Raw genomic sequence first — 14,165 nt, forward strand, 5'->3', positions numbered from 1 at the left:
GTAATCACATGTATAAACCATGTATTTAACATTATATTGCATCATTTTGTGCATTTTTCAGAAAAAGTGGTAGTTTGGTAAACAGTGACAACGACGACATGTCTGGTCTGTAAAATGCCCGAAGAGTAAAATAATGGGAGATAAATATCCCAAAGTCTCTACATTTTATTATATTTTTAATGTGTTTCTGGTCCTCCTTCAGTTGAGACAGTGTAGATGAAGGATGTGTCAGGATGTAGAACTCTTGTGTGAACATTGGATAAAGCCGGGTTCATATTCTTGTTTTATGTTAATGACATATTAGAGTCAAACGTTTGCATAGAGCGAAATATCTTTGTGTTGCGCGATATATCAGAAAATACTGCATTAAAAAAGCAGTTTCCTGCATTTTTCTACTGATAAAGTGTGATATAAATAATGTACAGGCTTTCAGATTGCTGTAGTTCACTAAACAGAGACATTAACGACATGTTTGGTGTTGAAAATGTCAGAAAAAGTGAAATAACGGGAGATAAATATCCCCAAATCTCAAAATTGTATTATATTTGGTGTGTGTTTGGTCATCTTTCAGTTGAGACACTGTAGGATGCTTCCGCAAAAGACCAAACACTGGATGTCTTTCAGTCGCCGACATGTGTTTTCGAGACACTGATATTAACGGGGAAATCCTTCAGGACTCAAATCCCTCGTCGGGGGTAACGCTGCCTTTCCCGCAGCGTCCCCACCGGTCTGCACGTTGTTTCTCTTTCAGAAACACAGAGGACTGTTTGTATGATGCGATCAGACACGCTGCAAACGGTGTCCGCCAAAAGTCGAGTCCAGTGTCTATGGAGTGTCATTTTTATTTGTTATAGTTTGGGAAGATTGAAAATCGGTAGGGAATGCCAGCTAAGTAGGTAGGCGGTAGAAACATGTCAAAAGCGGTAGACTACCGCCCAAATCGGTAGGGTTGGCAGGTATGGTATATGCTCCGACCGTCCACACTCACAACAACGGCCTATAGACATAAATAAACTAGCGACTGTATTCGCCATGACACAGACAGTCTGTGGTGTGTACTTGTTTAACTGTTGTCTAGTTTCTGAACAGATATGAGGAGCTGTGAGCTTGAGTGCTAACAGCTAACGGCTGATGTTGTTTTTCTGTGGTTCTCATTGAAGATGACGTCACGGCTCCGCCTACACTGCGTTACTATAGTTACATCCCCAGCTGCTAAACTGTAATGGAAACGCAGCATAAAGTGAGCCAGTCCTAACGGGGCCTAACGACGCCTAGCCATACCGAGCGAGGCCGAGCGAGGCCCTGTACTGGAAATGCGCCATAAATGTGCTGGTTATTTCTGAAAAGAGCTTTCTAATCAATGTCCTGAAGTAGCTAGAATATGCCTGGCATCAAATCAAGTGGTTCAACACACAGCTATAGTCAGATTTATTATGACAGCAATAACAATAAATCCATCCGTCGTGAGGGTCAAAATATTGAGTTTATATTTATACTGTTCTAAAAGCGTTAACTCTGCTGTCAATCCTTTTTTTCTACTGTTTAGTCAATACAATGTATGCACATTTTAAAGAAACATCAATCCCAGTTTCTCAAAGTCCAAGGTGCTGTCGATAAATATCCTGTTTTGTCAGGGCAAAAGCCAAAGATTTTCAGTCTGATGAAAATTCTGAGAAGCCGAAAAACAGCATATTCGGACAATAATAATGTAATATGTATTGTACTGGATGTGATTTATTGTTGTATTTGGTAAAAAAAAGTAGATGTTTCTAATGCTGTATTAATGTATTATTGTAAAAATACATGATCCTGGGGTGCCTGTAGCCTTGGCCTGAAGTTAAAGACATAAACATGTTTTAAGAATAAAAACCTGCCAATTTGGATAAAGACTGAATATACAAAGACAGTTACTACATTGTTTTACCCTTCAGCACTTTAGCTGTGTGTGGTTCATAATAAACCATAATACTTTTATGAAAGCAGACCTAGGGCACAGTGTGGGAAATAAAATAAAATTCATTGAAGACTGCAACCCTGAATTAATGGCGCAGCTGTTTGACCGGACTGCATGTTTTTGCACAGGTGCCTGGTATTGTGCCCGGCACTTCAGCCGAAATAGATGTTACGTCACATCTCCCTTTGTTTAGGCCACTGACCACTTATAATTGAGGTCTTTGTGTATCCCATTGTACATTCTCATCATTCACTGGGTGTTAACTCTCACTCTAAGCACCTGTTGTTGTTAGCAAACAGGTCTTTTTGCTTGAATTACACTTGAATCATCAATAGGCTATAATTTGCAATCCAGATCCCAGCAATCGACCTTACCCTTAACTTCATAAAACAGGAGGGCTTGTGTATTGATTGGGCGTTTACCAAAACAATGGTGAAGGATGTTTTCAAATGAATGAATGAAAGAAATGTTTCAAATGTTTGCCATGTCTCTTAAAATGCTAATAATGGCAGCTTTTACAAAACAGAGCAGTCTCATAGGCGGCAAAAAAGAACTAGAGCACAGACAAACACTGTAAATATATTGATGAAAAAGGACCAACCACTGCTTCTCTGTGTGATTTCTCACTAGATGTAAGCCTTATGTGTAAACCTGACTGTATTATTTATGATGCTGTTCAATCCAAAACCAATAACTCTACATTCTCTGATCCCTCTAATATCTTGTGTGTAATGCCTCTGAGCACTTCGGTTCATTCCATAGTGAGCCAATTAAAGTGCAGAAAAGAATGAAACCTGGCGATGGATAGATTGCTGGCAGCAGCTTAATGATTAGAGAAATAGGATATGACTGAGAGCTGAATCCCAAGAAGGGAGGAGAAAACAAAGAGGTGGGGAAGGGGAACATGTTACCCCCCTTAGCCATTCCTCCCTCTTAAAAGTACTGTAGAGGAAGTCTTAAGCCAGCCCTAAAGTATCTGCTTCAGTGGAGCTGTTCAATAGAGGACCATGTGATCTGTCAAGGGCAGCAGGGAGTGTAACTTTATGAATGTGGAACATGGCGATGCAGGTAGAGGCAGCATCTGATTAGTAACAATGGCAGCCAGGTGGCACAGAAGGAAGAAAATCATTTAAAAGCAGGTAACATAGTTATATCCCTATGCCTGGAAGACATACAACTGACATTTAAAGGAGACCAATCATGCTATATTTAAATGATAGTGTGTATGACCATACCTATAAGGTATATTTATACATTTTATTTTTCAAAATACCAAACAGATCATTTTTTAGCCATGCCTCGTTTCGCTAATTGTTGCTCTATTCCAAGCCTGTCTTTGAAAATTCTGAGCAGCAGCTGACCACGCCCCCCTGCAGAAGAGGGGGCATGAGCGGGTGAGAGTCACGTTACCATGTTTGCTGTGATTACGAGTGTGGAATAAACATGTCATCTCAGAGCAATGCATGTGTTCAAGCATATTATCAATTTGATCCAGAAACTGACCCTGAAGCAGCGGAGGTTTTGGTGAAGGTGCAAACATCTCGGTTGCAGCAGGACGTTTCTGAATGGTTAGTTGACAACATACTTGTCAACCCTCCCGATTTTCGCGGGAGACTCCCGATTTCATTGCCCTCTCCCGGTTTCCTCTCGGGGTCATATTTCTCCCGCATTTCTGACAAAATCAGATTTACACACGACTGTTTCCACTTGGACTTTAATACAGCTACACCATTGTTTGGTTTCCATGGTAACACGTCTCTTTAGTAGCGCGCGCAACTCAAAGTCTGAGAGGGTGAGGCAGATATTCACAGAAAACAGAACAAGAATCGACAACTACTCTACTCTCTGCTCACTCGTTTCCTGTAAAATACAGGTCCAGCCCACACATATGCTCCATCAAGGACGGTGCTACAGGCCGCAAGGCAGTGCACTTACAACTACAATAAGCATGTTAATGTTAATCTAACAGCTCCCCCCCCCCCAAATTTGGTTGGCAAGTATGGTTGACAAGCTGTTGTCCCTATTTATTTTACTCTGTTTGTTACGATGCTTGCTACTTATTCCGTTCATATTTTGGCTAATTAACAAGAATGCAATGTGTACAGTTTGTAACTTGGAGTTTGACCGAGCAATAAGTCCCTGAAAGGCGGGGGAAAGTTGTGTGGATAGAGGCAGAGTGCAGCGGCAGGCAGAGGAGCAGGCTGCCCCCCCACCCCCCCCACAGAGCGCACCCAGAGGACAGGCTGCGTCACCTCACTTTGTAACCCAGGAAAGGAGCAGGAATCCTGGGTACGTGAGTGTTAAAAGTGCATTAAACTGTTTTAATCCGACAGCCGCTGATGTGCACTGAAGTCTGTCCGTTTCGTTAACATTTGAATAGCCAAATGGACGGAAATCCGTCCTACAGTATATGCGAATGAGAGGTTTGGCAATGCATGTGGCCGTGGCTCATTCCCCTGATAGGTGGAGGGTTGACCAATAAGCGGAGCACCTCTTTGTGACGTAGAAAAGTGTTGAAATCTGGATCCGTTTTATTCAGATCCGTTGCAGCCCCTTTTTTAGAGATTTGGCTAAGGAGGAAAATAGAGAGGGTTGTGTTTTCTGACACTTGGTGAGTTCCCTTGAACACCGGGGACACATATTCATGTATAAAAGACGTACAAAGGTGCATTTTGCATGATAGGTCCCCTTTAAACGGTATAAGCAGAGTTGGTCTACTATGTTATGGACTATGGAAAAAATGACTTCACTGAATGTGTATCTATCATGAGGAAGATCCAGATGTACTCCAAGAGAGTTTGCAATGTTGAATTTGTCCATTTTACATAGATATATTGAAGTATATGGAATTAATTAGCTGGAAAAATGATTCTGTTATTGGCAGACGTTGATATGATAATGTACTGAAACTTTCTGCAGTTGACAGTATTTTTGAGTGACTTTACAGAGCCATAAGGGATGTTTTTTTATGTCAACCAGCAACAGCAAGAGGGGGTCAAAAAAAGAGGGCAGAGAGATAAGCAGTGCAAAACAGCAACTGTAAGTGTGGTGAAAACCAGAGAAGCCTGTAAGAAAAGTCTCTGATTGCGCTCGATAGAAAATATAAAAATAATCAGAGAAAGGATTTCAGTTACCAAAGAAAAGATGATAGGAACATTTGTAGGGTGTGCTCTTTGGGGGTGGGACTTAAACATGCATGCATACGTCACAAGCATGTGTGCAGTGTCTGTTTAATTGTTCTCAATGCTAGAGGGGGGAGACACAAATTCCACACTGCGGCTTTAAATTCAACTGTCCTAACACAGATGTCACATTTAAACTGAATTAAATGATATAAAACATGGGAGATAAATACACTTCAACTTAAATCAAAATGCCGTGACTGAAATCAACATTAAAGAAAATATGAAAGGCCCCAGATATCAGTCTATGCATGAGCAAATAACTAATCCTTTAGCTTCAAATGGAATAGCGGCTCGGAAACAACAAAAGCAGGCACTTGACATGTAGTGCCACGTTGAGGAGGGATGAGGCTCAGCTGTTTATTATGGTCATACATCTTGCTCTTCACAGTAAAACAAAAAGCCAAGCCTTCCGCTAATGACTCATCACTGAGAGAAGAAGACTGGCATCATGTTTACAGGGACGTAGCAATTAGGGGCCTGCCAATTACAACAGTGACAAACCAACGCTAATATATATATACTGACAGCAGCCAAGCAGGGAAATAAAGTGCTGGTTGATACAGCAATAAAGATTTGAATTAAACTAGAAGCTTCTTTAAATAAACAGCTATATAGATGTGAGGTGCAAATGAACTCAGCAACAGATGAGTAGAAAACAAGCACGGAGCAGTAACAGGAAGTAGAAAAGTATGTTGGGATGCTGAAACGCATTTGGCAATTCAAACATTATTCTTTATAATGTATCAAGTGTATTTGTGTAATGACAAATGTGTCGTTTCTACTTGTAAGGTCACAGAGAATTATCCCCCAGCTTTGAAGCTCTCTACATAAGGTTTTATCATCTTTATGGTCTTTGTTTTCTTTTGCAGTCAGTAAACTCTGCATGCAGCTCATTTGCAGAAAAAAAAAACTATCAATGTTCTCACATAACCAGAAAAAAATAACTATCAATGTTCTCACATAACCAGAAAAAAATAACTAGGAGTAGAGTAATCATTTGTCAGTGGGAACAAATACATGTTAATGTTGCTTTGTGTCTATTGGATGTTTAAATTAGGAACTGCTTGCTAAAACGTCCACAAAAAACATCTTTATAAAAAAAAAAAGGTAACAATATCAGCTTATTTCACTGCTCACTTATCCATACAAACAACAAAGGTATTTTACTTGTTGCATTTAGTCTTTTTTTCTTTTTAAGTAAAATGTAATGCGTTTTAAAAAAAATAATTGTCTGTGTTTGATTGACAGCAGATGGAGGGTGCCAGAGTGTCAGAGTTACATTGTATGGAACCAGTGACAAATAAACAAACGCGGGGTGTGCCCTACATCAGTGGTTCCCAACCTGGGGGGGCGCCAAAGATTGCAGGGGGGGCGCCAGGCCTCAGATGATTTGAGGCCAAATATCATATTTAGACTTTTTATTTATTTATTTATTTTTTACATATAATTGTAAAGCAATACATGATTGTCACTAAAAGCCTTGTCTCTACATTACAATAAAATATACAAAATAATTGATTAATTAATTTGAATAACAATTCAAGTTAGTAGCTATTAAAGGCATAAAAAGACAGAAATATATAATTCTTTCTTTAATAGAAATGTTTCTTCTGCGCGTAAAGTGTCCAAACCGGGCTCCTTTAACAACATACTTCACATTCATCCAGTTTGTGACAGTAGTTGTAGCATTTTTTAGACTTTTAAACTTTAATTACCGCTGTTGTGAACCGCTGTTTGAATAAAACTAAATCAACATCTGTCTAAAGTGAACGGTGAAACCTTTACAAAGGTAGCATTTAGTGCAGGATTAGTACGTAATCATTTTTAGTTAATTTGACTAAATACAGGAAACGGGATGTATGTCCATTCATGTTAAGTACCTCAAAGGTCATAAAAGCAACAGGACCTTTAATACAAGACTGTGTAATGTTGTCTTTGCGTTAGCTTAATTAATTGTCATATTTGTAACCAACGAAAGCATTGTAGTTTGTATTTAATTCATCTGATTACATTTAATTAAAAATCAGTTATCCAGTATAGAGCAGAACATCATGCCCTGCCGTTCAACTGTAAACACTCAGTGAGGAAAACATTAGTATTTATATTATCTTGTTGCTATTGCCACGCAGGTTTAGATCACTATACACCTTCAGGTCATCTCAAGTGCAGTCATCTGTCAGTGTGACATGCAGCGATGTGGTTGGTTCTCTGGCTGTGATAACGAGAAGGCACGTTTCGCTAAAGAGAAGAAGGATGATTTTGTCTTACTCTGTCAAGTATAGGTTAATAGCAGGTCAGAAAGGTTTAACTGCAGAAGTCAAGCAATTATACTGACTTCTAAACTCTTTATACACTTTGACCATCAAAATAATACTCTTTTTTTGCAAAACAAGACACTACCAGTGTGCCAATGGCTGGTAATTTGTGATTACTCATTCAGTTATAGTCAATCCAAATCTCTTTGTTTTTACACAAAGCACATATTCAGTGTCTCGAAAACCACATTAGAGGATGATGCTCCTTTCACAATAAAACACTGTGTTCCAGGAAACGCGATAAAGTAATCTATGACACACACTTTCCATATTTGAAGAGTAAACACTGCTGTCATTTCAAATGTCTTCTAAGAGCAAAAGCGCAGTACCTGAACTGTGGCCTTGAATATAAAACATTTGGCTACTCTTCACACGCACTGCACGAGGTCCTTTTAATTACTTTCTCATTTGTAGGAGCCACCCAAGGTTGGGTTTATTGTAGCCCACTTCATTACTGTCATGTGGCCAATGTGGTTACCATGGTGTGGACATCACGCCATGTACTTTGAATTTCAATTATCATTCACGGTTTAATTTGTGCTGGGGACATTACCTGTCTGCACAAATATAATTTCCTCTCATCTTGAGGATACCGCCTTCCCTTGAAAGTCCTATTTAATATAATGTGTCTGCTATAGTGTGGATGTCATTTCATGCCATGAAAAACCGATGTAACTGGCACACAACATAAATGTTTCCCAGAAATCTCCACTACACACTAAGTATGTGGCTGCCTTTGCATTAAAATGACATAAACGGCACTCTTGTAAGAGTCCACTTAAGACACTTAGGCCACTTCAAATTGCTGCGCTGCAAAATGCATGAATGTTTACCCAAGGGTGTCAGTTCCAACATGCCAGACTTCTCGACTTTCGGTGTAAATAAAGCACCAGTTAATTTAGGTAATGATGGAGCTCTCAGTCAATGACAATCGCTGCAAATGGAAACCAAGCCAACCCCACTTAAAGAAAGAAAATATTGGTAAGCTCCGCACACCATACTTACTTAGGTGAGCCTCATTTGTTTCCTATAGTTGCTTTTTTATCACCCAGTCTCTAAAGAACGCTCAGGGAGAAGAGGCGGATTATTTCCGCTAAGTCATTATCCCTGCTAACCATTTCCAGTCCATCAGTGCAAAGATTGACATCACCATCTCCCCCTGGTCAATAGCTGGGTCTATTTCTATGGCTGCTTCACACCTGACCTATAGTCAATCCTCAGGTTCTCTATGTGCGAGAAAATATTTGTTGACAAACTAGATTTGTTTCATGTCGACACAATAAAGTGCAAAGCAAAGCAAAATTCAGCCTGCGAGCATTCATCCAATGAGACATCATGTGGAGTTTATCTCCTCTGCCGTACATCTTGATGGTATTTATTCATTGTCATTTCCTAGAAAGCATTGATTGGATGCAAATTATGATCTGTGGAATATTTTCAACTTGGCAAACGTGACGGATTGAGACAAAGGAGGCTTCTGCTCTTGTGATGAATAATAGGAAGCTAGGCACCTTTCAGCTATGCAATCAGTTGCATAAATAGACATTATATACTTGAAAACGGTTTATTTGACAAGAAAATATAAAATACCGAGCTGTTTCCACACACATCACATCATGTTAATCATTTTAATGTAAATGATGACATATTGTTTGGTTTGATTGCCAAAAGTGTCATAACTGGATATAAGCACAACATACTGATAATACACTTGGTTATCATACAAGGAAAATAAACAAGGTAAATGAAAAAGCAGACATCTCATAAACCACCTTCCTTTTCATGTCTGACCTTATGTACTATTTAAGAGAGATTCTCGATTTAATTGACAATATGCTCATATCCACAGGCAGATGTTAAGATATAAAGCAATATGGCTGTGTGTCTACGCTCTGTGTATAATCCAAGGCTCTCTGTAGTCCGTTTAATTGCCGTCCAAAATACTCATAAATATTTGATGTTGTGGATATCCCACCAGATACCACAGTTTCCAAGAAGAGTCTACTGAGGTAAGAGACATCAAAGGTAGTGTCAAGAAAATGTGTCAAATATATTTCAAGGAATACTCTGAAAGGGAATATTTGAAAGTGTAAAAAGGTGGAGGTTTTTGATCTGGATAGGGAAGAGAAAACAAGCCAAATGCAAAAGAGCAGCCTTACTGTAATCTCCCGGCCCTGACCCAGAGGTGGACAGTCATATCTCATGGGACTAGTGTCAATGCAGCCTTGCTTTTTGGCTGAGTGCCAATTGATTTCTGCAATGACACATAGCCTTGCACCCCCATTATGTGACCCGGTAATCCACTCGATTCATTACAATCAAGTCCACCTTAATCAAGCTCTCATATGAGCACAGGACAACACATTTCAAAGACATAGTACAATATGTATATTCTAAAATGTTTGGAATTGTGAATAAATGTACAATATTTTTTTCGTTTAACAATGCACATCTTTGTTTAGGCATGCATAATATCTTTAAGAGAGCCTACGGGATATGAAGGCTAGAATTAAGCGTAGAGCAAAGGCTTAAAATGCTGCTATCATGCATAAAAATTGAAATGGTTCCTATTTCATTAATTCTCGTTCCTCAAGGCGACTCTATCAGGTCACAGAAAGGAGGTTGCAGATAACATAGGAAATGGATTCTCTCACGCACCACTGATGTGATGATAGGGAATCAAGCAAAGGGAGGCAGAGCAATGCGTATACTGGACAGCTCCAGTCACAATTCATTTTCCTGCTGCTGAAACACCTTGCATCGGTCTCCTCCATGTTTCACTATTACAAGAAAAAATGAGGATGTCGCAAATGATAAGCCTTATGTGGGATTTTGACCTCCAGAATAAAAACTAAAATATGACAGGAGCTTGAGGAACTAATCAACCAAAGTAAAAAAAGGTTGTGTGTTGATCAAAATCAGCGTCCCCTGGCCTGCTTGTGGTTTTGATCAAAAGAAAAAGAGAAAAAAAGAAAGCTGAATATTTTGAGTTTGTAATAAGGTACATCAGAAACCAAAGACCTAAAGTCGACACTTATGTGCTCCTTTTAATAAAATCACCCCATGTCAGCAATAATAAAACCAATTTCCAGAGTTGTATTCAAATGCATCACTGCCAACTGGTATTGCCTCAGCAGAACTACTCTAGGGCAGCACTACATCAAAAGAAAACATACAGTAGCAGCAAAATGCACTAGCTAATTACTGCCAGCTATTATAAACATTTCTGATCCTGTATATCTGAAAGGGGAGGAAGTACATGTCAACCGCAGCAGGAGCCTTGGAACATGATGAAGCAGAGAGGTGGCATGGATCAGCTACTCTCCTGTTCAGAAGTGACCTTTCATCGAATCCATTCATGGATGGTGAGGACACATCTTTAGAAAAAGGAGAAAACATTAAGCTGTCCTTGTGGATGCTGCTTCATTAATGATTTTTCAATGACATGTACAGAAACATGTTCAGCATAGAGTATAGCCTTTTCACAAACTCAAAGCCTAACCAAAGGGGCCTTTTCCTGTAGAGTGTTATATTGTTTTTTGTGCAAGGTCTGCAAAGGATAAAATCCAAAGTTCCCTCCAGATGGAGTTTCTCTCGCACACTCTACCTTGCCTATATGCCCCGATTGGACTCCTTTGTTTACTTCCATAACAGTGTGACATCACTATGTAACAATCAAGCTTATATTGGCTAGCACTCACAACATTGTATGTGATAGGCTAGGGAAGGGACATCTCCAAGCAGTTGATCAATCACAACAGAGCCATCCAGCTAACCAATCAGAGCAGACTGGGCTCTGGTTTCAGACATAGGGTGAAAAGAGGTGCTGCAGCACAGGCAGTATGAGAAAAAGAAATACATTTTTGAACATTAAAGCGTGGAGACATGTCAGAGTAGAGACACAAAATACTAATATGAACCTGAAAATAAGCATAATAGGGCCCCTTTAAAATACAAATAAATACACCAGTATGAGTGTCAAAGGTCATTGATTAAAAACAGTGACAGTGTTTCCTTTACTTAGATCACATCATGTCAACTCAGAAAAAGCAAGTTCCAAAAAAAGAAGCTAGTAGAAGGTGTTAAGAACCTCTCAGTGTAGTGTTGTTTTGAAAAAAACAAAACAAAAGCCTCAATAATGATTTTAAACTTCAATCAACAAATGAAGTGAATAACTGCCTGACATGTATTGTTTAAATAACTTGTAATCAGAGGCTATTCAATCGTTAAAATGTCACTCATTTTTGTAATTGTTTTCTTCCTCTTTAAGCATTTTAAATCATGGTAGCTTGTGCTTCCTGTAGGCAAATCAGACAGTTGTTTTCTATTTGAAATCACTCTATTCTTTGAAAAACCTTCTGCCTTTAACAAAAACCAGCCTAAGGGGTAGAGTCTCCAAACAAATTAATAAAAACACTGATTGAATCTGCATGTTCTGGTAATTACCTTTCATGACATTCGCCCTGAAGAGGTAGCACACAATCTGCGCTGACCTGCCAAATTAAAAGCAACATTTCTCCCTCTCCAATTAGAGCCCAAAAGATCATCTCAAAGGCTGATGATGGTAAACACTATTTTAAAAAAAACCTTTAAATGCTGTTTCAAAACACATTTTCATAGCTTAAAAAAAGCCTCAGTATGCAAACTTAAAACGGTGATAAAACCGATAGAATGTTTCCAAAGCATTTGCCTGAAGCTTATTTATGTATTTGCCTCATGTGTACATTAACATTGCAGGTGGGTTAAAGGGTGTATTGGTGCTTAATTTGCTGACTGATTAATGCAAGAGGTTAATACATCAATACAACCCTTACTTGTATGATTCATACATCATCGGTATATTAAGCTGCGTCTGACTTATAGATAAGATGTAGGCAATAACCTTGACAAATGTCAATCTTCTGTAACTCGTGAGGCAAAGAAAATAACTTGCATAGTAGCCATGCTGTTGTCTGGCAACACACAATGAAGAACGTAGCCATTTATTTGTATTCTATCTAACATTAACAACAGAGACCATCATCCTCCATGTGCACGCATTCCTCAACATTCAACTCCTTTACTCAGAAAAAGATAACCACTGTATCAAAATATCTTTGGGCAATGAGGAGTAGACGGAAAAAAGGCAAGTTGTATTATGCATGCGTTCCTGCGTATGATGTCTCCATGGTATAGTCAGAGCCTTGCATTGGCTCTAACGGCACTCATTAAGGCAGTGGTGTAAGGCAGTGGCAGAGAAGAAGTATGATTTTATCAATGTTTGAATTAATCATCCACACACACACACACACACACACACACACACACACACACACACACACACACACACACACACACACACACACACACACACACACACACACACACACACACACACACACACACACACACACACACACACACACACACACACACACACACACACACACACACACACACACACACACACACACACACACACACACACACACACACACACTTCCCTCTTATTCCTTCTTCTTTACCCATCACTCTTCCCTCAGCTTCTTCCAAAGTCTTACATCACACACATAGACCTCCTCTTTTTTAAGACACTGCAACACAAGTAGCTTTGTCCTTTCCCTCAGTTTCCCTGACTCCAACTTGCTCTTTCCCAGACACACCAAAAGTCCCGAAAAGCAATGTCGCCACTATTCAGGACGCACTGCATTCAGCAAATTACCACCACAAAAGGACAAGTGTCTTTCAGCCTGCCCAGAAACTGACAGAGATAATAGCGTAGTTGAACAGAAAAGCTCTTCCTTCCTCCTTTCAAGTCTTTCAGTCTACGACATGCTCAGCACACAGAGAGCCTCTGCCCGGACGGATAAAGGCATTTAGCATTTGGCAGGAATGATCTTTAGATTAGTAATCCAAAGATTTCTCATAGCACGGTTTGAAGCTTTACCCCCTCTTTTGTTCCTGAGTCTCTAACCGGGTGAAACTGAGAAAAAATGAAGACAACCATCTGCTGTTATTTATGTCTTACCTGGTGTTGAGGCTCAAAGCTGGACAGAGAAGCAGTAAGCAAATAGCTTGGACGAATTTCATAGCTGTCTCACACTCCCGTTCCTTCTCCCTTCTCTGATGCTTTTTTGCCTTTTCCCCGTGTCTCTCTCCCCGACTCTCTAGCTCTCCCACTGGCTGCCTGGGTTTTTTAGCGCACTCTCATACACACACACACACACACACCGAGACACACAAGCAGCGAGGCAGACAGATGCAACACAGTGGCTTCGGCTAGAGGGAGGATCTCTGGCTTTAAATAACACAGGGACACGGACCGACTCGCTAATGGAAAGGAGCGGGTGGGGTGGAAATCAAGATGTGGGAGTGATATGATGTCAGCGCCCGTGCAGCTCCGGCTATTGGTGAGAGGCGTTCTTGCCATTGTTTGGTGCCGGTTGTTCCTCCAACAATACACCTTTTCCATTCATTGCATTCTGCTTGTTTACTACCTGCAGCCTGATAGGTGGAAGTGCAGCAACACAGTGAGCTGGAAGAGTGGGCAGCCGGGTGAGGGTTAGGAAACACTCTGGGGATTAACAGTTAACAGCAAAGTCACAGTTCAGTAAAGGCGAGACGCTAATGAATTTAAAGTCTAATTAGTAATGGAGCCCTTTGTTTCTAACAGAAGGCAAGGTTAGGATGTTAGTAAATGAACAATGAAAACAAATCTATTCCCTTTAATTA

The 14,165-nt window shown here is 39.9% G+C and overlaps 1 protein-coding gene across 3 annotated transcripts in view; it reads right to left on the reverse strand.

Moving 5' to 3' along the window:
- Positions 1 to 14,165, reverse strand: part of luzp2 (leucine zipper protein 2) — a 276,029-nt gene that overhangs the window by 165,217 nt on the left and 96,647 nt on the right. Inside the window, exon 1 of one of the 3 annotated variants that reach the window (XM_079665449.1) lies at positions 13,462 to 13,736. The exons of the other annotated variants lie outside the window; for them this stretch is intronic. Within the exon in view, the coding sequence (XP_079521575.1) occupies positions 13,462 to 13,523 (62 nt within the window). The 5' untranslated portion in view covers positions 13,524 to 13,736. Of the gene's footprint in view, positions 1 to 13,461; positions 13,737 to 14,165 lie in introns of those variants that run through there. 3 annotated transcript variants of the gene reach the window in all.

Source organism: Notothenia rossii (genome assembly GCF_949606895.1).
Source record: "Notothenia rossii genome assembly, chromosome: 2".
Taxonomy (NCBI): domain Eukaryota; kingdom Metazoa; phylum Chordata; class Actinopteri; order Perciformes; family Nototheniidae; genus Notothenia; species Notothenia rossii.